The 27,279-nt window shown below is 46.6% G+C and overlaps 1 protein-coding gene across 2 annotated transcripts in view; it reads left to right on the top strand.

The window, feature by feature from the left end:
- TTC3 (tetratricopeptide repeat domain 3) overlaps positions 1-27,279 on the top strand; it is a 2,698,168-nt gene that overhangs the window by 2,076,312 nt on the left and 594,577 nt on the right. For both annotated transcript variants that reach the window (XM_069636090.1, XM_069636092.1), the window contains exon 35: positions 16,571-16,720. In XM_069636090.1, the coding sequence (XP_069492191.1) occupies positions 16,571-16,720 (150 nt within the window). The remainder of the gene's footprint in view (positions 1-16,570; positions 16,721-27,279) is intronic.

The raw sequence follows: 27,279 nt of genomic DNA, 5'->3' as shown, positions 1-27,279 counted from the left end.
AGCGCTCTGTTTCGGGGAAGAGGAAGTCTGAGAACCCGGGTAAGCTGCTGGAATGTCCCTGGTCGATCTCGAAGGGACCCGAAGTGGAGCGAGGCGCTGACCCTCGCCCCAAGGCGAAGGTCCAGGACGCACCTAAGGTGGTGAGAGCTTTGATCCAGCCGGCAAAGGCCTCTAACGAAGTGGTTGCGGCGACCCTGGCGAAGCCGGCTGAGACTACGCCAGTGGAAACTGCCTCTGGGCCCAGAGTATCCCTGCCACAGCGGAGGGAATCCTCTTTCCAGCCCATCGTTAAGACCCCCGTGAAGTCCCTGGCGGAAAAGGGGGGGGGGTATGGCCATTACAGACTTGGAATCAGCCTCTGAAGAGGATCTGGTGGAAACCGGGAAGGGCCTCAACGAGAGGTTCATAGGCCTCAACGAGAAGTTCGAGAAGGTTCGATCCCAGGGGACTTTCCCCACTGATGTGATCGAAGATGGCGACGAAGAGGGCCCAGTGGAGCGGCCATCCCGTCCGTCGCAGCCATTACCCAAGCCCCAGGATATCTTGGCGGCCATTTTGTTAGTGATCCAATCCTTATGTACTGAAATAAGGACGAGATTACCACAGACCCCGACGGAGGATCCAGAACCAGGCCCGTCGGGAAGCCCTCCGAACCAGCAGAGGAGAGTCCACCCCGCTCCTGTCTTCGTGCCCGCGAGGCCTGTGGACCCTAGAGAGGATACGGCGACGGATACAGTGACGGTGACGGATGACGACGGCGGTGATAACACAACGGACATCCCGTCATCACCCCCCCCTCGGGCTTCTCCACCCGACGAAATTGGCTACTTTCATGCCATGATAACAAGGGCATCCAAGCTCTTCCAGCTCTGCCCTGAAGAACAGAAAAAGGAAGGGTTTCTTTACCAACGACGAGAGGCCAAGAGGAAGACGGTCCTCGCGGTGCCGTTGCTCGACGACATCTGGGACGAGGGGCTGGCTATCCTCAAGAACCCTTCCACGACACCCGCCAAGAGGGACAGGTACGAGAAGAAGTACTGAGTCCCCGATGCCTCCCCCTTGTGCCTCAGGGCCCAGCCCACGCCGGACTCTGTCGTCTCGGCAGCGGGTAAGAAGAAAGCAGCGGGTGCGGCGGCTTCAACTTCCACTTCCCCCCCGCACAACGAGGGCAAGAAGTTGGACTCCATGGGACGAGTCATCTCGTTGGCGACGATGATTAAGGCGGCCAATGCCTTAGCGATCGTGGCCCGCTACGACATGGAGCTTTGGTTCAAGATAGCTTCCCTGCTAGACTTCCTACCAGACGACGAGAGGGCGGAGGCCCTACAAATTCTGCAGGAAGGTGAGGTGGCGTCGGATCACGCCATAACGGTGGCAACGGACATTTCTGATACCGGATTTCGCCAACTGGGCAACAGGGTTTGCCTCCGACGATGAGGATGGCTCAAGGCGACGGACTTTCGCCAGGACGTCCAGACCAGAGTGTTGGATATGCCGTTCGACGGCAACAACCTTTTTGGGAAGACAGTGGACGAGTCGCTCCAGGCCATCAAGACCGACTCGGAGACGGCCCGGGCCCTAGGGGTACTTCAACAATGACGCCCCTTTCGGAGCTCCGGAGGCAGACAGGGTGCCTCCAAGGGATCCAGCGGTGGCTCTTCTACATACCGCCAGGCGGCCCGCTCCTCGTCCCAGGAGGCCTACCGAGGTCGCGTCAAGCAAGTGGGATCCCGCCGTCGTCATCAGGGAGGCCAAGGCGGCAAGGCCTCCTCCAAACAAGACTGACCCGGCATGGGGTCGGGCCCCCACCGAAGCTCCCCGGTGGGAGGCCGGCTGGCGAAGTTCGTCAGCGTGTGGGAGTCCATCTCCACCGACCGTTGGGTGCTGGACACCCTGGCCAACGGGCACTCGCTGGAATTCCATAAGAAGTGTGCTCGCATTCTTCCCGTGGCCAGGAAGGAGAATCACGCCCCTCAACTGCTGTTGGAGGTAAGGGCGATGCTCAAGAAAGGTGCCATCGAGCTCGTCCCCAGGAGGCTTCGGGGCTCCGCAGTGTACTCAAGGTACTTCCTCGTCTGAAAGAAGACAGGTGGTTGGCACCCCATCCTGGACCTGCGTCGGTTTAACAAATACATCAAGGCACAGAAATTCAGGATGGTCACCCTCCAGCACGTGCTGGGACAGCTGGAGGAGGGCGACTTCCTATCGTTGTTGGACCTGGAGGATGCTTACTTCCACATCCCCATTCTAAAAGGACACAGAAAGTTTCTCAGGTTCGTGGTTCAGGGACGCCACTACAAATTCAGAGCCCTGCCGTTCGGATTAAAGTCGGCACCCAGGGTATTCACCAAGTGCCTGGCACCAGTGGCGGCACGGATGCGCCTGCAGGGGATCCAGGTCTACCCCTACCTGGACGACTGGCTAATCCGGGCAAGGACAAGAAAACTCGCCGTTGAACACACAGCGAGGACCGTCCGGCTGCTCACGGAACTGGGATTCGCCATCAACTACCCCAAATCCCACCTGGTTCCGTCGCAAGTAGCACAGTTTCTGGGAGCAAAGCTCGATACAGTGGGGCAATTGGCCTCCCCGTCGGAGGAGAGGATGAAGGCCATTCTGGGCAAGGTGCGGCGCCTGCTAGCCATGGACGTGGCCAGGGTGAGGTCCATCAAGTCCCTCCTCGGGATGATGTCCTCATGCATCTATCTTGTACCCCTTTGCAGACTTCGGATGCGTCCACTACAGGAGTTCCTTGACGCCCGCTGGTTTCAGGCGACGGGCTGCTTCGAAGACAGGATCCCTCTCGACGAGGAGTTCCGTCGGGGGATCCTATGGTGGGGTTCCCGTGCGCACCTCACTACAGGCACGGACTTTCAGACCCCGTCGTTTCAGGAGACGGTGACGACGGACGCCTCTCTGGAGGGTTGGGGGGCCCACACCAGAGATCTCCACGCAAGAGGCTTTTGGTTCATGCCTTCCCCTACCTGGACAACTTGCTCGTCTAGGCTTGGACCTCAGACCAAGCATTAGCACATTTGTACTATACGCTTTAAGAAACCTGAGGGTGTTCTCCCAGTAAAACCTTGATAACCCTTATTCAGGTGGCCAGGACACGGCCATCTCTGTTGGATCAAGTTCCTTGGGTTGGACCTGTGAGGGAGGATCACCTTAGTAGTGGAACCCGGGATTATGTTTGGGGTGAATACCCCACGTGAGACGCAGTATGATACCAGGGAAGAAGACCGGGATGGTGCGATCCTTGAGACCTTTGTGGGCTGTGCCACATTTGGTCCCCTTTCTCCCATCAAAACTCCCATATTAAATTCTACTAAAAGAGCCCCATCTGATCAATCACCTAAGAACACAAACCCTTCTAGAGTTGAATACCACATCTCCCAGAAACCCTGCTTTCCCTTTGTCTACCCAAAAACTCTTAACCATTCTTTCTCGCGTCCTTCTGAATAATCTTTTCCGAACACCCAGCCTACGTCAGGTTCGAAAAACACTTCCGGCCTTGACTACAAAGAAGCCAAAAGCCAAACGGTTCGAAACAGCCGGTGAATCGAGGGGAGAACTGAAAAAAACCAGGCTGTGATGAGTGAGAATCGCAAAGTGGCAAAATTTGAACCAAAGCTCATGAACTTTGAATGAACTGTTAAAAGTGTGAAGGGGTGTTAGGGAGAATTCTCTGGTTAGGCTGAATTTCCCTACCTAGTGAGTCCCCCAGCAGCTTTGCTGGATTTCTGGGGTTTAATTTTTTTCTCCTGCCAAGAGTGAGACTCTTTTACCCTCACTCTTGGACATGTTGAAGTGTGTTTTCTTGGTTAAACCTTGTGTTGAATGGGCTATGGGGTCTTTTACTCCATAGGGCCTCATGTATTTTTGTGATGTGGGTCACACAGCACCCTCTGTGCCGTGACCCAGGGGTGTCCTAGGGACTCCCCAACATAGACTCCATACCCTGGGACTGACTACTGTCTCCCAGGGCATGTAAAGTCACCAAAGACTTTGCTAGTCTTGAATCCTGAACAGAACCAGTACAAACCATCATATTGTGGACGTACTGGCTGGGGCAATTCGATTGCCCCAGGGTCTGTTAGTCGAGGGGGCACGTCTCCGTCCCCCCTGATCGAGTTTTGGCTGGTGGCAGTGGAAACTACTTTTTATATTCGACCGCGAATATTTCCCTATGGGATTTCCCATTGTTTTAGGCTAACACATTTAATTATTTATTTACGGTAGCCTTAAACATACCGCCGGTTTATATATTTATTTTTATAACTCCGGTTGGGACTTTTTGCCAAAACTTGATTCTAAAATGGCGTTGGTGTTCGCCTCTGTAACTCTGACCCAAAGTGGAGCCCTTTGTTCCACTTTTGGCGGGCTTCTCCACAGAAGCCCTCCAAAGTGGTGCCACTCTGTCTGGGGTACTTAGGAGGGGTGGAGGGGGATTTAGGCACCCTGGACTGAGTTACCTTGGTAACTCAAGTCGCACTCCGTCCTGATTGGCCCAAGTGGTGAGCCGCCCGGCTCACCACTTAGCATGTTTGAGTGACAGCTAGGCTGGGTGAATGGGGGTTTGCTGCATAAAAGCAGGGCTTTGGGGACTGGGACTTCAGAAGTCGCCACAGGACCAAGAATCCGACGAGGGAAGAGCTGAGCCGACCTGCTTCGACGACACCACCCGGTGGAGCCCTGCTGAACCGTCTCACCACTTTTTCCCGACGACCGAGGAGAACTCTTAACGGAGTGGCTCCTTCCCTTGACTGGTGGGGACAACCAGTTTTCGCCTTCTTTCCGTCCTTTTGAGGTATCTCGTGGCCGCCTTGCCTGTGCCAAGCACCCCGGCATCCGGAATACCACACTTTACCCCCATACCGCGAAAGTCGGTACCAACCCTTTAACCGGAGGACTCCGCGGCTGGTTTCTTCCCGGGCAGTGCTACGACCTTTCTCTTCTGCTCTTCAGCGAGATATTCTTCTCCCCTGACCGACGTCGAGCCTTGCTGTCGCTGCCTGGAACAACTGCCCCCGCTGGAGGATCCTTTCCGCTTAAGGTACTGTGTTCCGCCTGGCTTCCCTTGCTACCGACTGTACGGGGTAGATTTAGTCCCCGGCGTTCGAACCTGGGAGTGCCTGGGACACTTTGGCTAAACTTTCTGAGCCACTCTAAACTCTTTTTGACTCTTTGCAAGACTTTGAATCTCTAACTAACAGTGTGATCTTGGGCACATTTTCGCTCCGGCTACTCTAAGAGTGGGCCCTGCCTAGTGACTTTTGCTCACCTGTGACTTTATTCTTCTTTAAGCCTATTGCAAGTGTTCTGGACCTTAGAGTGGTGTGTCTAACCTATTTCTGCTTTTTCTCTCCCTTTCTTGGAAACTACTAGAGTGTCATCTAACGTTAAGCACTCACCTCTGTTTTAATTAAGTGGTGTTAACCTAGAGTTGTCTAGATAGGAGAAAGGATTGAATTTACTTTCAGTATAACTGTGTTGAAGTGCTTTTACTATATTTTTGCTAGAGTGTTGTTAACTTATGTGTATTTTAAATAAATAACTATATACTTTTGAAACCAAGCTCTGGTCAGTGTTTGCTTGTGCTATTGTGTTTTGGTACATATTGTGTATACTTTACATACTGCCTAACTCTTCTTGAGAGAAGTCTGACTGCTCAGCCACAGCTACCAGGTAAATCTGGGTGGTACAGACTGCTACCAAAGGGGTTTACTGCTCTACCTGTAGTCTTAAATCTTTTGCAGTGTTCCCCAAGGGAACTGCACAGGTTTCTGCCTAACACTGGTGTACAGCGGTGGGATTTGTATTGAGTATACATTTTATTGTGCTTTAGATACCTTAGTGCAACTAACCACAAAGCTTAGCACTGAAAAAGTAAAACCTCTAACATGTCAGTTATAGAAAGCTATAGTCAAGAGTCCCTTGCAGCCAAAACTGCTGATTGTTTAAGAGTGCTCTGTAAACATAAGGATCTCCTGACTAAGGGCAAGAAAATGGAGCTGATTGAAAGATTGTTAGCTAACCAAAGTCTGGGTGATGGTTCAGAGGAGCCTACCACTCCAGCAACTGTAGATGACAGTATTGAAGTTAACATGGAGCAAAATGTTGATGTTTCTGAGGAAGAGTCAGAAGAGGAGGGTGAGGCTGTTGTAACTGTCCCCCCTAGGCCTCTGCCTGCTCTACCTGCTGTGCCTACTGGACCTTTACCAGGTCCCACATTTAGTCCTCAGTACTTTGAACTGGAGAAAATGAAGCTAGAATTGGAGTATAAGAAACTTAATGCTCAAACTGACAAAGAACTAAGGCTAAGGGAAATGGAGCTCAAGTATGACTTAGAAATGAAGAAATTATCTGTTGAGAATGTTTCTCTCTCTGGCTCCTCTAGAAGTTCCAGTCCTAAAAGACCCCGGATGCCTAAAGAATTGGTTGGTATGTATGAGCCTAAGTTGGATGTGTTGGATTGGTTGTCTCTGTTTGAATATAATCATGGGCTCCAGAACATCACAGGAAATGACTTACTCACCTGGTTGTTCTCTAGGCTTCCCCCTGTTGCAACTGATGTGGTAATGGAGATGGGGGAGGAGGATAGGAAGGACTATGAATGTGTGAAACTAGCTTTGATAGCTAGGTTTGGGAAGACCCCTTCCCAGTATCTTAAGAGGTTTAGGAGCCTCAAAAAGCATGATGGTACCCCTTGGGCTACCTGGGTGAGTGAATGTTTGAAAAACTTAGAGGGATGGATTAAGGGTTACAAGGTGAACACTTATGAAGGTATGAAGAATTTGTTTATGTTGGAGACTATTTATGATGCCTGCTCTCCTGAGCTCAGACAACACTTGGCTGATTCCAGGGAATTAGATTCCCGGAAACTAGCTAAGGCTGCTGACTTGTGGGTTGCCAACAGGGCCACTCACAAGGATTCTGGGGTAACTCAGAAGAAGGATGGGGAGAAACAGCCTAAAAAAGACTCCAAAGAGAATTCTAATAATTCCTATCCCAAAGAGGGCCCCAAACCACAAAATAACCAGGGTAAGCCCCATGGGAAACCTAGTCAGGCTACTGTACCTTCTGGCCACAAGCCAGAAGGAGGTCAGAACAAGCCACCCTTCCAGAGAGCATTTGGACAATGCTATGTCTGTCAGGGTACTGACCATATCAAAGGAGATCCCAAGTGCAAGGGTAAACCTGCAGGGATCAGCACAGTCTCCTTAGCCTTCACTCCTGAGGATGAAGTACAGATGGCTAGTGCCCACTTTGAACTCTTTGCTGAAGAACCCTTGGGTCTTCAAGCAACTGTAAACTTAGAGCCTATGGGTCTGGTTAGTCCCCAGAATAGGGTTGTGTATAACTCCCTACCTGTTAACTCTAAGGTGTATTATGTGGACAGTGTTCTTGTCAATGGCCAGGATACTCCTGCCAGGAGAGACACTGGGGCCAGCAGAACAGTAGTGGATGAAAGCTTCTTTCAACCTGAGGATGTGGCCAAAGCACCCAAAGGTCCCACTAAAATGTCTGGAGGCCCTGTCCAAATGGTTCCTATTCTACCAGCCCTCATTCAGTGTAACAACATGACAGTGAGGATCCCTGTCAGTGTTCAGACTGAGGTACCTGGGAAGGTCCTGTTGGGGAATGACCTAAGAACTCTAGGAGTAGTGTCACATACCCCCAGGCCTCCCAGTATGGAGAAGCAGAACTTAACCAAATTGGCTAGACAGGCTACCTTGAAGGACCCTTCTAAGCCTGTGGGACCCTCTACTGAGAACCCCACTACAAGCCCTGGTGTTAGTAAGTTGACCTCTAACCCAGGCACATTTCAGGATAGTATGCTAGGAACATGGGAGCCCCAACCAAGCTCCACCCTTGTTCCCCTAGTTTCCGAGTCTCTGACCCCCCCTGCTTCTGAGGAAGAGGTGGATAGACCAACTAGGCCCCTATCTGGACCTGAGAGAACTGGTAATTCTCAGTGCTGGTGGAAAACCAGAAAAGAAAAGTCTAAGGCCAAAAACCTTCGGACTGTTGGACCTTCTACTGAAGACCCCAACTCCAATCCTAATATTAGGGGGGAAACTCCTAAAATAGGTAAAGGTAGATCTAAGAGGAAGGGGAAGCAGGTACATTGCCTAACCCCAACCCCTCCAACCAAGAGGCCTAAGACCCAACCTGCTCCCACAAGAGAGGTGGTGAGGAACCTTGGAGGCCCCTCTAGATCTAAGGGAATCCTTTATAAGGACCCCTTCAAAAAGCCTAACATAGGTTCAGAAGTTGTACCAACTTCTGAGGGACTGGTCAACCAGATCCCCTATAACAAAAAGACTGATGTTCCTCAAAGGGTCTGTAGGTCCGTTAGCTTGCAAAAGAAAACCTTTGAGTTCTCCATTGAACATAGGTCAAGGTGTCACCATCAAAATGCTGATGGACTCTCTAGGATGTATATCATCGACTAGAGGTATGAGGTTCATCCAGGAGTGGATTAAATCCTCCTGTCCCTTAGTCTGGGGGGGGCGAGTGTTAGGGAGAATTCTCTGGTTAGGCTGAATTTCCCTACCTAGTGAGTCCCCCAGCAGCTTTGCTGGATTTCTGGGGTTTAATTTTTTTCTCCTGCCAAGAGTGAGACTCTTTTACCCTCACTCTTGGACATGTTGAAGTGTGTTTTCTTGGTTAAACCTTGTGTTGAATGGGCTATGGGGTCTTTTACTCCATAGGGCCTCATGTATTTTTGTGATGTGGGTCACACAGCACCCTCTGTGCCGTGACCCAGGGGTGTCCTAGGGACTCCCCAACATAGACTCCATACCCTGGGACTGACTACTGTCTCCCAGGGCATGTAAAGTCACCAAAGACTTTGCTAGTCTTGAATCCTGAACAGAACCAGTACAAACCATCATATTGTGGACGTACTGGCTGGGGCAATTCGATTGCCCCAGGGTCTGTTAGTCGAGGGGGCACGTCTCCGTCCCCCCTGATCGAGTTTTGGCTGGTGGCAGTGGAAACTACTTTTTATATTCGACCGCGAATATTTCCCTATGGGATTTCCCATTGTTTTAGGCTAACACATTTAATTATTTATTTACGGTAGCCTTAAACATACCGCCGGTTTATATATTTATTTTTATAACTCCGGTTGGGACTTTTTGCCAAAACTTGATTCTAAAATGGCGTTGGTGTTCGCCTCTGTAACTCTGACCCAAAGTGGAGCCCTTTGTTCCACTTTTGGCGGGCTTCTCCACAGAAGCCCTCCAAAGTGGTGCCACTCTGTCTGGGGTACTTAGGAGGGGTGGAGGGGGATTTAGGCACCCTGGACTGAGTTACCTTGGTAACTCAAGTCGCACTCCGTCCTGATTGGCCCAAGTGGTGAGCCGCCCGGCTCACCACTTAGCATGTTTGAGTGACAGCTAGGCTGGGTGAATGGGGGTTTGCTGCATAAAAGCAGGGCTTTGGGGACTGGGACTTCAGAAGTCGCCACAGGACCAAGAATCCGACGAGGGAAGAGCTGAGCCGACCTGCTTCGACGACACCACCCGGTGGAGCCCTGCTGAACCGTCTCACCACTTTTTCCCGACGACCGAGGAGAACTCTTAACGGAGTGGCTCCTTCCCTTGACTGGTGGGGACAACCAGTTTTCGCCTTCTTTCCGTCCTTTTGAGGTATCTCGTGGCCGCCTTGCCTGTGCCAAGCACCCCGGCATCCGGAATACCACACTTTACCCCCATACCGCGAAAGTCGGTACCAACCCTTTAACCGGAGGACTCCGCGGCTGGTTTCTTCCCGGGCAGTGCTACGACCTTTCTCTTCTGCTCTTCAGCGAGATATTCTTCTCCCCTGACCGACGTCGAGCCTTGCTGTCGCTGCCTGGAACAACTGCCCCCGCTGGAGGATCCTTTCCGCTTAAGGTACTGTGTTCCGCCTGGCTTCCCTTGCTACCGACTGTACGGGGTAGATTTAGTCCCCGGCGTTCGAACCTGGGAGTGCCTGGGACACTTTGGCTAAACTTTCTGAGCCACTCTAAACTCTTTTTGACTCTTTGCAAGACTTTGAATCTCTAACTAACAGTGTGATCTTGGGCACATTTTCGCTCCGGCTACTCTAAGAGTGGGCCCTGCCTAGTGACTTTTGCTCACCTGTGACTTTATTCTTCTTTAAGCCTATTGCAAGTGTTCTGGACCTTAGAGTGGTGTGTCTAACCTATTTCTGCTTTTTCTCTCCCTTTCTTGGAAACTACTAGAGTGTCATCTAACGTTAAGCACTCACCTCTGTTTTAATTAAGTGGTGTTAACCTAGAGTTGTCTAGATAGGAGAAAGGATTGAATTTACTTTCAGTATAACTGTGTTGAAGTGCTTTTACTATATTTTTGCTAGAGTGTTGTTAACTTATGTGTATTTTAAATAAATAACTATATACTTTTGAAACCAAGCTCTGGTCAGTGTTTGCTTGTGCTATTGTGTTTTGGTACATATTGTGTATACTTTACATACTGCCTAACTCTTCTTGAGAGAAGTCTGACTGCTCAGCCACAGCTACCAGGTAAATCTGGGTGGTACAGACTGCTACCAAAGGGGTTTACTGCTCTACCTGTAGTCTTAAATCTTTTGCAGTGTTCCCCAAGGGAACTGCACAGGTTTCTGCCTAACAAGGGGAGACCAGTTGCAAAGGGAAAGCAGCACCACGTGGGTACTAACTCGAGAGACTCTGGTCAAGCACCATTTTTTATTTTATATTTATTTTATTTGTTACACGCCCAGACCCTCTGGTGTCACGGCGTGGTTATAAGACAGTTTAGTAATTAATAAAAGTCAACATTACATTAGTTACATTACATGATACAATTTGCAAATATTCACAACAAATATACAATGGAACGGGATCCTATCTTTAGGTGCTAATATTGGTTAAATAACCAGGTTTTTAACAGTTTCTTATAGACCGTGAAGGAGGATTCTTTTTTATATTAATGGGTAGGGTGTTCCAATGTTTGGGGGCGAGAGTGGTGAAGCTGCTACCCCCTGCTCTGGTGGTTTTGAATCGAGGGGGATCCAGGAGGAGTTTGTCATTGGATCTAAGTGATCTCTTGTCAACTTTGGGGTGTAGAGTATTGTTGAGATAGATAGGTCCTTTTTTGGTAAGGCATTTGTATGTGATGCATAATGTTTTGAAGCTAATTCTGGCTTTGATGGGGAGCCAGTGGGCGTCTTTCCTAGTCTTGGAGATATGGTCTGATTTTATTTTTATGCCTAGAGCTGCCCTCAGAACTTTATTTTGCAAGAGTTGCATTTTGGCTAGGTTAGTGTTGGAGGTGCCTAGTAGTAATACATTACAATAGTCCAATTTCGATAGGACCAGTGCTCTGGCTAGGGTGAGGCAGTTTGCTGGGGTCAGAAATTGTCGGCGGAGAGCAATTAATTTGGAGGTGTAAGCCGTGGAAGAGGCGAGAGCGTTGATCTGTTTAGTCATAGTCAGGCTGGCGTCTATGTACACACCCAATGTTTTGACTTGCTTCAACACTGGAATATTGGTGCCATCGATGTTGATGGTTAAGTATTCTGGGTGAAGGGTTGCTATTTTGGCTGGAGATCCTACAATGAGGACTTCTGTCTTCTCATCGTTAAGACATAGGCTGCTAAGCGCCATCCAGTTTTGTATGATGACGTAGATTTTATTGATTGTTACGGTGTCCTGGTCATAGTTCCCTGTAAGAGGTATAAGGATCTGGGTGTCATCTGCAAAATTAGTGTATATGACACCCATATCGTCTAGTGCTGAGAACAAGAGTTTGGTATATGCGTTATACAGCGTGGGAGAGAGGCAAGAGCCTTGGGGCACTCCTATGGGGACTGGGATGGAGTTGGCAGCTTCTTTGCCTATGGACACTCTGGAGGTGCGGTCGTTTAAGAAGGATTTCACCCAAGCAGTGGCTTTAACAGAGCAGTTAAACTCGCGGGCAAGAGAGTTGCAGAGTTTGTCATGGTCCACCAGGTTGAATGCGGCTGAGAGATCCAACAACAGGAGAATGCCGTTTCCCAGAATCTCTGATGGCATCCATCTGGATTTTGAGGTCCAAGAGAGCCGTTTCAATGCTGTGGTTGGGCCTGAAACCTGATTGTCTGGCACCGAGGAGCTGGTTAGATTCCAGGTGGGTTTGAATTTGGTTGTAGGCTAATTTGTTGATGATTGAGGAAGAATGGAACCGTGGTTATGGGGCGATAATTAGTCGGAATGGTGGGGTCTAGATTTGTATTTTTTAGAAGCGGGTTAACCCAGGCTTCTTTAATGCATGTCGGAACTGTGTTGGAGTTAAATGAGGCATTGACAAATTTAGTTATGATGGGGGTCAGGGTAGAAGCACAGGCTTTGACTAGTTTGGCTGGGACAGTGTCTCCTTTGCAGTTGGACGCTTTTAGTTTGGAGATTGTGTCAAATACGAGATCTTGGGTGACGGTTGTGAATTGGAAGGGGAATTTAGAGTTATCACTGGAAAGGGTACAGGGATTCGGGGTGGGGGGGTTTGATTGCTATGAGTAGTCTTTTAGAGTTGATTTTATTTTGCAGCACAGCAATTTTGGAGGCAAGAGCATCTTGTATGGTGGTACACCATTCTTTGCTTGCGTTGATGGGTGTGTCGGTCGGAACTGGATTTTCAAGTTCTCGAAGGATGGAGAAGAGCTCTTTGGAGTCTGATGCTGCATTGCTAATGCAAGCATTGTAGGCGTTTGCTTTATGGGTGATAGCTGTTTTGTAGAGGGTAGTGGCGTCTTTGAATGCTTTGGCTGAGTCAGGGGAGGGATGTTTATTGTGGGCATGCTCGAGAGAGCGTTTTTCTTCTAAGGGCGATTAGTTCCTCGTTGAATCAGAAGTTAGATTTTTATTGATACGTCTTAGTTTGGTGGTGACTGGTGCTATGGTGTCAATCGCTGTGGAGAGGCATTTATGGTAGTACTCAGCGATGATAGTTGGATCGTTGCTGAGGATTGAGTGAGTAGCTAACATTTTGTTCAGGGTGGGGTCAAGGTTCTCCGCTGTGAGCTTTTTAGGATTTCTACTTTCAATGGTGTCTATGGTTTTGTTCTTGGATGTGCAGGGGTCGTCACTGGTGATAGTGAATTCTATGCAATAGTGGTCTGTCTAACTAAGTGGGGTAATCAGGCCTATAGTGATGTTGGTATTGAGGGTGAGGATCCAGTGAAGGGTTCTGCCCTTGGTATGGGTGGGGGACATTGACGTGTTGGCAGAAGTTCATGTCATTCAGTGCCAAGAGAAGGGAGGTTGCTTTGCTGTCTTGGTTATCATTAAAACTGAGATTCAAATCGCCAATTATGATACATTTCATTTTGGGTTTAAGGAAGGGCACCAGTATTAGTGGGATGTCTGTTTCTGGGTGGCTGTTTGTGCTAGAGGATCTATAGATGGCCACTATTTTAACTGTGGTGTTTTCATTCAAAGTGAGTTTAGCGAACAGTAATTCGTATCCTGCGATTATTTCAATGGAGCTTAATCTTAATTTGATGGTGTTTTTTGTTATGATGGCAACACAGCCACCTGGAGTGGTGGTTCCATCAGATCTGAGAATGGTGTAGTCTGGTGGGATGGCCAATGCTAGCAGAGGACCTGAAGCTTGATGTAGCCAGGTTTCTGTGATTACTAACAGATCCAGGTCAAGTTCGATGATGAGGTCATGAATTTCAATGGCATGGGCTCCTAGGGAGCAGGTGTTGATGAGTGCATTTTTTAGACTAATGGGAGGCTTGGGATCCTTAGTGGGTGCATAAATCTAGGGCAGTGCGGTATGGTGCAGAGGGCGTTATTTGTAGGTTAAAATACAGTATTAACTACTGTAATACAGTAATAAAGCATCAATGTGGCAATTGGGCAAAAGCGGCACAGGAAGGCACTGGCTGTAAATCGAAGGTACAATGCTGCAGTAGAATGACCAGGGCAATTGGCAATATGGTCACCAGTAGTTCACAGACAATTAAATGGGGCACAGAAAGGCACTAGCTATAATAGAACGTACAGTGCTAGCAGAAAGCCATTAATTTATACATGCACAGATGACACTTATACAATGGTCATTGATCGGCTAGCACATGTGGCATGGCTGCAGGGGGCCGTTAGTTGCTGTGCAGGTAGCGGGGGTAAAACACTTGTTTGCTGAGTTCATGTGGGGTTGCGCTTTGGGGGTAAGAACAAGTGCCCTTATGAGATAGTATAGTGATCCTTGTTGTAGAGGAGGAGAAACTATTTGAGAAACTACAAGTACCAGAAGGCCTTAGGAAGGCCAGCGAAATAGGTCAGAGTGGTCACACTGAGGGTGAAGCAAAATCCCTGTACAATCGAAAGACTTTGATCTACAAGCACTGTGAAAGAAAGTGAAGTGAATCCCAATGATATTAGACAAATTGTGAAAGTGAAGTGAAGAGGGGTCCGAGCCCGTCCGAGGGAGATCCAGGGTCCGAGTCCGACTGAGGGAAATCCAGGGGTGAAGCCATCACCCAAGAATCTAAAAAGGCAAGAGGGGGTCTGAGCCCAACCGAGGGAGATCCAGGGGTAAACCCATCACTCAAGTAACCTTGGAAAATAACTTTGATTTGTTGTTTTGTTTGTATACGTCAGGTCCTCGAAGGTAAGAGAATTTCACGTGAAATGGTACTTGGCCATCGATGGCCCTGATAACTGAAAGCTCAAGGGTTAAATTGCTGAACTATCATCTTGTGCTAGAAAGGTTTGCTGATTGGACTCTAAAGGGGGAGCTGGACGCTATCTTGGTTTTTAAAAAGAACCCCTGAACAAGGCCCGTTGGTCAAAATTCCCACATTTATAGCAGTTTTTGCAGGAATTGTGCAATCACTTTCCCCCGCACTAGTATGTTTCGGCGTGGGATTTGAATTTAGTGTTAACCTTCCTTATGGGCTCTCAGTTTGAGCCCCTGCATTAGTGTTCTTTAAGGTTGCTCACCGTTAAGGGGATTGTCCTGGTAGCCATCACTTCCATTGAGACCGGAAATTAGGCTTTCTGCATTACCTGTTAAACCTATTTATTTCTACAAAAGAGAAGGTGACTTTGAGAGTGAGCCCATCCTGTTTTCCAAAGATGGTTTGAAACTTCCCTCTCTCCCAAAAGATCCTTCTTTTCCCTTCACCTCACCCATCCAAGGCAGAGGAGTGATGTCATCTGCTGGACCCGGTGCGGGCCCTCTCCTACTACATCTGTCTGATGAGGGACGTCGGGAAAGATGACAAGCTTTTTATGGGTTATGCTGGTGCCCGTGCTGTGAAAAAGCAGACCCTGTTAATGTAGATCATTACTTGCATCTTTGAATGCTACAATTTGGCAGGAAAAGATGCACTTGAGAATCTCAGAACTCATTCAACAGGAGGGCTGGCTAACACCTCTGCGTGCAAAGGGGCATCCCTGTGTTGGACATTTGCCAGGCAGCTACGTAGTCCTCGCTGCATGTGTTTGTCAAACATTACTGCTTGGATTCCCAGTCGGGGCAGGACGCTTGCTTCAGTAGAACGGTGCCCCAGAGTCTTCTAGTTTACGTGTTGTCCTTTTGCTCTCCTCAGCTCTCTGTACTGCTATGGGAGTCTTTCATAGATGTCAGTCTGCCTTACCTGGTGTCTTCCAACGAGGGTTGATTTGAACTTCCACTCTGGAGCAGTGGGTATGACCTGCATCCAAGCCTCAGCTGCCTGAGCATGCATGGCTGCTAGGTTGCTGAGGTTTAATCAGTGGGACTTGTGTGATGACGACCTGGATGTGTTTCTTTCCACTTGGTGGCCTGCCACCAAGTCCATTTATGCCTGCAGATGGTGCACGTTTTTGTCTTGGAGTCGGGAGAAGGGTCTGGACCATTTTATCTGTCCAACTTCCTCTGTCCTGGTTTTCTGTTTTCCTTACCCTAGACGGGCAAGCATATCGCCAGTAGCAAGGGGTACCTGGTCTCTATTTCTGGCTTTAAGATAACCCTTGAACCAAGGCCCTTCCTTCAAAATCCCCACTGTTGGGCAGTTTTTGCAGAGGTTGTGTCACCAGTTTCCCCCACGCCAGTGTGTTTCAGTGTGAGATTTGAATTTAGTTTTGACTTTGCTTATGACAGCTACGTATGAGCCCCTGATTTCATTTTCGAAGTAATTAACAGTTGGTTTCGATAAATAATCAGAACCAGGGATGGTAGGTGTCAAAACGTCTACCTCTTTTCTGCATTAACATTATTGCTGCAGCAGACATTTTCTTTTACTACTCTTGCACACCAAGTTCGGTAATGCACATAGTGACACAAGGTCCATCACACCCAACAGTTAGATATTCTACCTTCTGGGGCACATTCCCTATGCTGTCCTTTGTGCCTTGAAACACATTGTGTTTTCATCAGTAAACACAGTAAAACCCAATAAATAAATCCACTGCAACACCCTTCATTCATCTAGACTACAAGCTTCTAAAATCCCTAGGCGTGGTTTGTATTCGCTTAAAAAAAGAATCCAACAGTGCATGGCCAGGCGTGTGTGACGTCTGGAAGCATCTTAATTTTGTCCTGTGCTTTTTTCATCTGTACTTTAGGGTGATATTTTGCGACTGGAAAAAGAGCATCAAGTACTGCAGGAGCAACTTAAGGAAGCAACTGAAAAATATGAGCTATCCAAGTTTAGGAACACCGAAGAGATAACTGCTGTTGAAAAGCAGTTGCAGAAGGTTACTGAAGAAAACAAGGTACTATTTTCTAGTTGCACCTTAATCTAACTGTAGTTATTACTGTGCATTGTTCTACAAAGGTTGTCTCTCCACTTTCCAATCAAGTGAGGCACAGTCAATACAATTTGGTGACTAGAAACCTGTATTTGCTATGGTTACAAACTAATTTCAAAGTGTGTGTATGTTTATAGGCTTTTGTGAGATGCAAAATTCCCCTTAAATTGATTTGAAGCTCTGGTCTTGGAAGAGGAAGAAAAGTAAGCTGGCTACTGGAAATTAAAGAGTGAACACTTACTGAGTAGCTGATACATGGTAAAGAATGCAAGCCTGAAAGAGGTGTGCAGATTTCCTACATGTTTGTTTACTCATCCGTGGTGTATTCCAGTGCCAGATAAATTAAATGGCCAGCTATTCCAAGAGGCAGACCCCTTTATCACCTGCCTTATCGAAGTTAAAACCTCCAGGATATAACTGAATCGAGTTCTCACTCCCCCACCCCTTTTTTCATCTACCATCTGATACTCAGGGTTTTGGAGTTAACTCAGAATTTCTAATTTAGAATTAATTCCTTCCTTTCACAGATTCTTCATCTGACATTCTCCATCACCAGCTGTCTTCGGAAACCTTTTCACCACAGGAGTGCACAGCACAGTCCCACGTCAACTTTTCCTGGTACCTTCACTTTCTTTTTTCTGTGCAATCAGGAGGCTTCTGGAATGCCACTTGGCTAAGCAAGTTTCTTTTTAACTGCTTCCTGCATAACCCGCTGAAGGCCTCAGGCTTAAAGCCATGTGTGTTCTGCGTGAGGGATATCTTCGTGTCGGATCCCCACCGGATATGCTTTTACTGCCGTGGGGAAGACCTTCCCACTGAGGATTTTAGATTCTGCAGTGTATGTATTCAAAGGCCCTCAGTGAGCATGCCACCTAGCTCTTTGCTTTCTTTGTCAAAAGTGGTAAAAGGCCCCCTCGAAGTCACGCAGCTGTGATGTCAAGAAGACTGTGATTGATAAGCCTACAGGGGAACATGGATTGCAAGGGCAAGAAGAAGCAGCATAGAAAGAGGTCAAACCCTGCTAGTGACTCTTATAGACAGTGCCCAAGTTAAGATTTTGAGGTGAGAGTATTTTAATGACTATTTTTTTGAAGCTGGAAATAAAATCATACTCCTACGTCCCATCCCCTTTCGTCCATACTTTATGGGCGTCCCTGTCTAGGTACGGGCCGGAACCTTTTTTCCTTCTAAAAAAAAAAAGAGCATTTCCCCTTCAAATTTACAGGCGTGACCACAATGCCGTAGCCTTGCCCTCCGATGACTGTCATCAGTCCCCTTTTCCGCTCTGTCTGGATCGGACCTTTTTCCAGCAAGCTCTGAGAAGTTTGCCATATTTTAGCTTTCGCCCCTGTATTTTTTGATCACCTCTAACGGCCTCTGGTGCCTTCCCTACCATGCCACATGCCGGCACCTTTCCCAGGAACTCTCTGCATGGGAGGGATTATAAGGACCCTTGCACCGGCCCAGATCTTGAGGCTGTTCAAGCTATTGGTCCCAGGACCGAGGGGGCTGTATGCCCTCCCGAGAAATGGGCTGAAGGCTACATCGCTCCTGTACCAGGACTCGTCCCAAGGGGCAGTCTTGCTCGGACACCTGCCCTAGGCCCAATGGGATGCCTATACGTGCTATGTTCTTGACTACCGGGCGCAAGCCTGAGAGCAGTATGCATACCGGGATCTCTCGAGTTCTTTACTGACAATGAGCCCCCGCTCAAGGGCCCTTCACGGTCTGGGGTTGCAGGCCCTACGCCGGTTTTGTTACTGCACATTCCTCAACAAAACCCTGTACCTAAAATGGCGGCCAGTGACAAGATTGTGTTTGGGATATGACGCACCACCAAGGGAGCGTCCTAGCCCAGGGCCAAGCGGCTCGGCGGAGCAGCTTTCCATCCCACAGAGGCCCGACTTTACACCAAGGGTGGAATGGTCAGAGGCACAGGTACAATGGTGCACAACATATCGACTTGGGTCCGCCACCCTAAGGTAAACCCAGATAGGGGTTCCCTCTTCTCCGGGCAATCCACTACCACCACAGGGGGCAGGAGTGCTTAATGTGGCTCATTAAATCTCCTCAGATGACGGGCCTATTAAAATCCCTGATAAGGGGTGGTTCCTCATCCTCCTCTGGCACATGTGCCAGAGCCGACCCCTCCTCTGACGCAGCCTGCCCCAGCTCTCACTCATGTAGAGGCAGGGGTCCCAGCCGGTACCCAGACAACTGAAGCAGACCGACTGCCTGCCTCCCCATTGGCTACTGTCCGGGCCTCAGAACCTGGTACACAGGGGGAGGCTCAGCAGGGGGCAGACGTGGCACAGGGGGATAGGAAAACGGACCAGGAGGAGGACCCTGAGATCTCAGCATCCATCAAGACTGTCCACGACTGCATGAAGGGTCTGGAAGAGTTTTTGGAGTACTCCTTCCCCAATGAGTGCATCTGGAAACTGATGCTAGCAGAAGTGCTGGTTCTCGAGACACACAGCAAGTCAGGCATTCCTATGCAAAATAATGTTTCGAACGCTGGCGGCCAAGAGCTGGTTGAAACGACACTCGACTGCCTAGACACCAAGTACAGGCAGGTAGAGGGGTAGGCGATCTGTCCTCTCACCCTTGGACACATTCATCAGTCATTGCATCAGCCTCAATGCACGCAAAGCCCCAATCCACTAGATCCCTCTAGCTCCTCAGCGGCCAACCTTCTCAGCTCAGCTACGACAGAAGGGTTTATGCAAATGTGGGCTTGCACCTCAGACAAGCTAACGGCGATGTAATTTTGGCTTCAGCCAACCAAAAGCTGTGGTGTGAAATAGACAATTTTCTACCAGATCTACCATTCAGCCTTCAAGGCCGGGTTGGCAGAGGCCAAGGGTGGTTGCGCAAGATGTGCTCGAGTCCACAGTGGAGCACATGGATACAGCAGCCAAAGGATCTGCGTAGCGACAGACATGCGTTGTGCCGCTTGGTGGTTACACACCACTAAGTTCAACTCTGACTTGCAGGAGAGGATCTGGGACCTTCATTTCGAAGGTGCAGGGCTGTTCAACTCCTCAACAGACGAGGAGCTAAAGATGATTTAAGCCAGCCCTCAGACTTAAGTCCCTGGCTTTCCTCAAGAAGCCGGCCCCAAGGCCATTTCATTGTCAAGGGCGGTCAGACCACCAAAACAGGACTTTCGATGACTTCCGGGGAGTCCCTCTGGCCCAAAAAACAATGAGGGTGGCGTCCAGGTCCATCCCTCTTCGGGAGGGGCATACTGGCTGTCAGGAGCAGCAGTGGTGATCTCTAGTAAAAGACCCTTGTGTTCGTTCTGTGGTTTCAGGACGTTATTGACTTACACCATTTCTCTCCTCCCGTATTACAAATAGTCTCCTTCTCTTTTGGGGGAAATTCTCTCCCTTGTACCGATCCATTTGGTCGAGCAAGTTCCCCTGAACCAAAGGGGCTCTCCTGGTCCTGACCTTGGGTGGTGGTGCTCTGCAGGAGGATCACCTGGTAGGAGACAAGGCTTGGGGTAGTGAGGTGGTCCCCTGGCATGAGACATAGCATTTGTCTTTAAAGCTTTAAAGGGGAAGAGCCTTTCACAAGTACCAAGGCATGTAATGGCTTATTGCCGTTATGATTTGTCCAATCCAGAAATTTACCATTCTGATGTGGGTCAAACTAAGACAAAATCCATTAACATCCTATTTAAGGAAAGCCCATCTGAGACTTGTATAATTAGAAACCCCCCTAACTTACAGAAGTACAGAGAAAGGAAATCTGTAAGTGATGGCATAAAACAACTAAATGCTCCTTTTCAAGTAAATACTGGTGTTGATTTCTTAAATATACTTAGGGGAATTAAAAATAAGTTTAAATGTGGAAAACTGAATAGAAAACCTAAAACTGTCGTTATCGACTTCAGATCCCATAATTTCCTGAGTACTGGGACGAGGAAGAGGGCTCAAGACCAGCGTTGCATAAGTGGTCAGCTTGTTAGAGCGAATGACCCACACCTGAAGGAGGTAGAGAGGCTTAAAAGGCCTCCTCAGCTGCAGGCCATTAGTAGGAAATAGAGCAGTAGCAGCAGAAGGAAAGCACGTTGTTGGCCGTCCACGCAGAAGTTGGAGCAAAGAAGAGACCCCCGGGACTTTCATCAAGCAGGTTCCAGCTCCATGTCCAGAGAGGGTCCTCATCCCCCTAAATCTGGAGTGCAGAGGTTGCGCAACGGGAAGCGGGAAGGAAGAAGGATGTCGCCCATGTGAACCGAATTTCAGAGACTGCGGAGCAGGAAGCATGCAGGAGCCAGGTGAGCAGTGAGCTCAGTGACTGCGTGGCGAGACTAAAGACAACTTCAATGTGAAAATTTGTCAGTTCAGAAGACGCCAGAGCAGTGGAAGTCATGCAGCATGCAAAGGGATCGAAGAGAGAAGACGGTGAGTGTTACCAATCGTTCTAATTCCTTGTGCGAACAAAGGCAGGTAGCAGAAGCAAAGGAGAATCACTCACATATGAGTGAGAGCGCTGTTAACCTGACTGTTGCTTGTCGGACAATGATGCAACAAAAGTAGCACTAGCGTATAAGGGAAGCAATCTGAATGGCACTAATTTAACATTAGACTGCATAAAACAGATGAAATACTGATCGCGTGTGCCTAAAAAGTGATTCTGAATTGAAGGTGAACTGAAGTCATTTAAAAAGCAGTAGAAAACATTGTAACACAGAATTAAAGGGACTGAAAGTTAAGATTTGTGAGTTCCAAGGAGCAAGCATTGTCCACAGCCATGAGTGGTAGAAGCATTGCCCACACCCATGGGTGGTAGCATTGCCAAAGCCAACAGCTGTGTATATATTGTCCAGAGTCAAAAGAGCCCATTAACCAGGCATGCCGCTAAGCAAATGGGGTGAACAGGAAGAGAAGGGGCAAATGCAATGTCAAAAAGGGGTAAGGCTTGTTCATGATGATTGTTCCATAAAATTGAAGCTGGTATAAGATTATATCCTTATGGGCATTTTGGTTAATGATAGTGCAGACAGACAAGAGTGGCAAAGAGGCTGACCTTCTGGAATGTGAATGTTCAGAAGAAGAGTGCCTTGCTTACATGAAGGTGTCAAGAAGCTCCGATGCGAATATTGTCTTTTCTGAAAAGTTGTTGAAAGTCACAAACTGTTGAAGCTGTGTTAAACTTGTGGTTGTCAGTAGGTTCAGAACTTCCAAAGCACTGTTGAATGTGGAAAGCTATCGGGTAGGCGAGTAGACCCGCATGGCAATTTCTTGTAGAAGTGGGCCTGGTCTGAGATTAAACCAGGTAGAAGTAGAAGTGCTGTGAAGTTATCTTGACAGTCCCCAATTCTGATTTATGGTGTTGAAAGTATAGCTGCGAAAAGCTGACATTAAGGAGCTGTGTTCCTTTGACATTTATGAAGTTGTGACCAAAACATCCTGACCAAGAATATCATTGATGCTATTTGTTTTGCCTAAAATATCTGTTGTAAGAAGAAGTGGCTTTCTCTTTGGAAATTGGATTACTGGAACTTTTCTTTTGTCAAGTTGAAGGTGCAAAGAATAAAACCAACTCTGGATTTCCTTGTTTCTTTTTGTTGAACAATGAGACTGAATTCAGCTTAAAACCCAGGGAATGGCAGGTCACCCAGGTTACAATGAGAGACTGTGAATTTATTACAGAATACAATTGTTGATGTTGTGTGAATTGCTATATATACATATATATCCACAAACGTTAAGCCTGTGGACGATGTATTGTCATGAGCCAACAACTCTCACAGAAAAACATGCAAAAATTCTTTATTCGTATTTAAAATCCATTCATTATGAAAGTCTAAGCCAGCATTTACTTACAGATTGCATGTGCAGTCCAAAACTCTCCACTCTACGCCACGCGTTCCTCCCCTATGCAGGGACTTCTTCAGGTGAAGTGTAATAATCCATACAATAAGAACCTTTCTCTATTTCTTCATTTTTCCAGGAGGTGTAAACTTAAACATTCATGTAACTGACCTACATTGGGTCAGATAACTTGTTGTAATAACGGCAGCCATCTTTGACTGGTTTGTCACTAATTAACTGTATATCTATTTAGTTTATTCATTTGTATTGCGCACTAGACCCGAGGGTATGAGGGCGCAGGAGCGACAAGGTTATTCACAGCTTGTTTACAGGTTACAATGCATTACAGTCATTACAATGGGACACTGGAAGGCAAACAGTTTACAAATGAGGCAAATAAACATAATTTACATGGATGGGCTGGATAGTATTAGTGGCCATTGTTCTTTATCCAATGGATATAGTTGCGTCTAAAGTATGTGTAAGTGTAGGGTGTCCTTAGGGAGGGTGGTAGGGAGTTCCAGTGTTGGGCTGCTTTCACCTGGAGGCTGTTGCCACCCATTTTGGTGCGTTTGAGATAGACTACTTCATAACATTGTCTGATTTAGTAGATTGTATGTAATATCATCTCCCATACTCATTACCTGAATTGTACGTAATAATACTGCAACTTAGGTTTGTGAAGCCTAATTGCTAATTATTAACAATAATCTCATCACCACTACTGTGTAATCCTGCGTGGATAGAGTCTGGGGCTTACACATGCACCGAAGCTAACGTTAGTGCGGCGGCACTACTATTTGCTGTACAGCGACAGCAAATATGGTTCAAACATGGTGACCCATATTGTTATCACACGGGTCACATGTATTCAGAAAGTTCAGCCCAAGTGGGCTTAATACCTTTCCTACGGCACCTATTTAAAGTGACAGGGTACTATAGAGTGTTATCGTGCATTCTGTCTGTTAGTATAAAATACATATCAATAGTATAAAATACAATAGGGAGAGTTCTGCCTTAGTGGGCTTGTTGCAGTTTCCTATGGAGCCTCTTAAAGGTGACAAAGTGCTGTAAAGTGTCATCCAACAGTATAAAGTGCAATCTCAAATGTTCAAAAACATGCTAATGATGAGCAAACCAACACTTTGGAAACAATTCTAAAATTCTTGGTTCTCGATGTTCGTGTGATGTGCAAATAAGCAATGTAAACCTAATGTAACACTGTTTTAGAAACACATATTGCTACAATACATCAATCCAATATTTCAAATGATCCAATAAGTAAAAACTGTTAAAATCAGATTCCAGTTCATTACATAATCACTGCAAGGTGCAAATATGCTGACTTCTACAATCTCCACAGACAATATCCAATGATATACATTGCTGTGTTTCTCTAATGTACTCCTACATGGAGGCTCTTACTTAGTCATCCAGCAAATGTATAGCTAACTCTTCCCAGTATTGTGACTGTTTGGCTTTTTTGTATTGAAGATCACTATCGATCTGGAATCCAATTTACAGAGTTTGCATTCTCTGTTGCCTCTCCTCTTATGTATAGGTATGTGTGCTAGCGCATAGAATCTCATTGATACATCACTATCGTGTTTATCAGAAAAGTGTACGGCCAATATATAACCAGCATCGCCATATAATGTTGGAGGATGCATATTTTAAGCTGTCAGATCGTCGAACCTATATACATTAGCTCGCATGGACAAATTATTGCATATACCACAAATTTGATCAGACAATTAATCTTCTGCTTAATCTACCACCATTTGTTGTACTTGGCACCATACTGAAGTTCCTCTTTTTTGACTGCATAGACACACATTTTACAATTATTACGTTTGTCGAAGCCTTTGATTCACATTGCCTCTCTTAACCAATTATGGACACCATTAACTGTATTGGGCATACTTGGTGTGAAATAAGATTTTTGAGAGATTTAGCTTTGGCAAAAGTAATTTGTGTCTTGTCCCCTTGTGAAGAATCAGAAGAATGTGAAAGAGCTATGGTAAAAGGCAGAACTAACAGAAACAAACTGCAGTTCAGACAGGAGATGAAAGGTTAAACTTAGGGGGCGGGTATCATTGGGCTCATGGAGATATCAGCTGTCACCAGGTGCCTTCCTTTAATGTTTCTTTCTGTTCTTGGTTGCTAGGAAACAATACTACGAGAGGGCGAAGAGGAGGTTCGTTACGAGTGGGCTTATTAAAAAGGAGCTCCACCATAACTCTTGAGAAGGAGAGAAAAGTTGTGCCAAAGTTTTGTGGTAGTGGTTGTACGTATCCAACCAGGAAAGGAGAGTGAGACCGCCTGCTACACTATCCGCTGTTTAGCTGAAGGAAGAGGTGTGCCACGAGGGAGGCGAAGATCGCGGAGAAGAGGCCGTTTATTCCCGAAGAGAGAGACGGGGTTACGTGTCCATCAGCTGAAAGAGGGAGTGATGGAATATCGAAGCGACGTGCACGTAAAGTTGGGGCTTGTGAGAGCGAGGGAAGAACATACGCTGACAAAACGGGATCAGCTGTTAATGAGACAGCACGGTTGTAACTGAAGGATTAGCGAGAGGAGGGGCCTGTAACCATCACGACAGAGAATGTCAATGCCTGCCTTTTTCTAAACTTCAAAGCCTTATGTGGGTATCATACCTGAATGGACATGTCAATTAAAGTCAGTTTCTTCCCGAAAAAGCACTCGCTCATTATTTAAGAAGTTATTCAGTTATAACCTTATGGAAAACTATTAGAGATTCACCAAGGCAAATGAAACGAATCTGCAAATACGTTGTTTTAATCTATGGATGTTACAGCAACAATAAAGCTTAATACAACTGCAACGAGATCTGGTTGACGGGGACAGCGTTTTATAGGAACCTTTAAGCTATGAAGGGACAACAGTGTTAAGTGATACCCCTGAGTAACCTGTCGTCTGTATGGGCAAAGACTGATTCGTTTTTAGAAATAAAACTTTTGGAACTTAGACATCCAGAGGTATTGCCAGCATTAACTAAAGTTCATTGAGATGCTGTTCTTTCCCAATTTCGGAGAAGGAGTGGTCTCTCACATTTGGAGGAAGCCTACATCTACAGTATCCGTTTTTCCTCAAGAGAAAATAACATTTAAATAAAAGTTGTGTTGAACCAAGAGCTTTGTTAGTGTGTGTTCTTATTCCCACAAAGGTGTGACACCCCTATAGAAGTTTGTAAATCACTATCTGCTTGCAAAAATCGAACAATGTTTACACAGAATTTTTCTAACATTGTCTACTTGTAGGCTTTATGTGGTAATGAATCTGATCTATTTAATTACTCCTTGTCTTAATTTTTAGAAGCTCTTGTCTGTCTCGAAGAACGTGCTTATTATAGGCTTTAGTGATGTTCTGTCTGGTTTAGTCTCTCTAAGAAGCAAGCTCCCATCTTACATGCTTCACTCTGAAAATCCTCATTTAGTGAACAATTTTTCTTGTCTCTCACCATTTCCCCATATGGGAAACTCATTTTTAATTTCTCAGGATGATGGCTTCTACCATGCAATATGGAGTTAGATGTTACCCGTTTCCTGTGCAGTCTGTCTATTTTGTTTGTGATAAGTAATTCTAAATCCAAGCAAACTAGCCGATCTGCACTACTCATGAAGGAAAGTTTAAGATTCATATGGTTTGTATTCAATATTTCCACATATTCTGTCAGAGACTCATCACCTCTCCACACCAGCATATAATCTGGCCTACAAAATTGTCATTAGTTTCGGACCAGGCCATCTTCTGTTCCCACCACCCCATGTATACACTTGCATATGTGGGGGCAATGCAAGAACCCATGGTAGCACCACATTTCTGTCTGTACAACACTTCCTCAAATAGAAATATATTGTGCTCCAAACAGAACTTGAGGAGTGTTAGAATCATATAATTCTGTTGTTTGTAACTGACCGATCTGGTGTCTAAGAAAAACATACAGGCCTATAAACCATTGTGATGCTGAATAGACGTATATAGGGAAGTCACATCAAGGGAAACCAATAGAAAGACAGATTCCCACTCAATACCGTGTATTTTGTTCAAAATCTCAGTTGTATCTCTGATGTATGAATTCAGATCTTTAACAAAAGGTTGCAAAAACACATCAAGATATTTGGACTCATTTTTCAACAATGAACCTCTAAAAGAAACTATAGGCCTGCCTCGACTTCTATTGATGTCTTTATGAATTTTGGGGGTAAAGTGTATGATGGGAGTGATTAGAAAATCTTTTTTCATGAAAAATACCTCATCACTCTCCAATAGATTAGCTTTCTTGAAATCATTTAGCATACTATCTAACTCGATTTTAATCTTGTCAATAAATTACATCTTTCTAATCTCATAACATTCTGGATCATCTAGTTTGTGAACCTCAGACAAATATTCATTTTTAGCCCACACAACCACACCTCCACCTTTATCTGCTTGTCTGATTACAATTGTCTCATCATTTCTCAAGGACTTATAGCCAGTCTTTGTGTTTGTGTAAGATTAGATCTTTCCATATTGGGTCTATCTGCTAGATCTCTAAGGTCTCTTAAGACACATTCTTCAAACACCTCTATATTATTAGAGATTGCAGCTGGATTTGAAAATGGATTTATTTTTCAACCCACTTTCTTCAGTAAAATCAGTGGCTATCCCATATTGGACAAATGTGTCATCCAC

Source organism: Ambystoma mexicanum, chromosome 7p, assembly GCF_040938575.1.
Source record: "Ambystoma mexicanum isolate Mex_15411 chromosome 7p, UKY_AmexF1_1, whole genome shotgun sequence".
Classification (NCBI taxonomy): domain Eukaryota; kingdom Metazoa; phylum Chordata; class Amphibia; order Caudata; family Ambystomatidae; genus Ambystoma; species Ambystoma mexicanum.
Note: the sequence above shows the minus strand (reverse complement) of the source record. Positions and strands in the feature narration are given on the sequence as shown.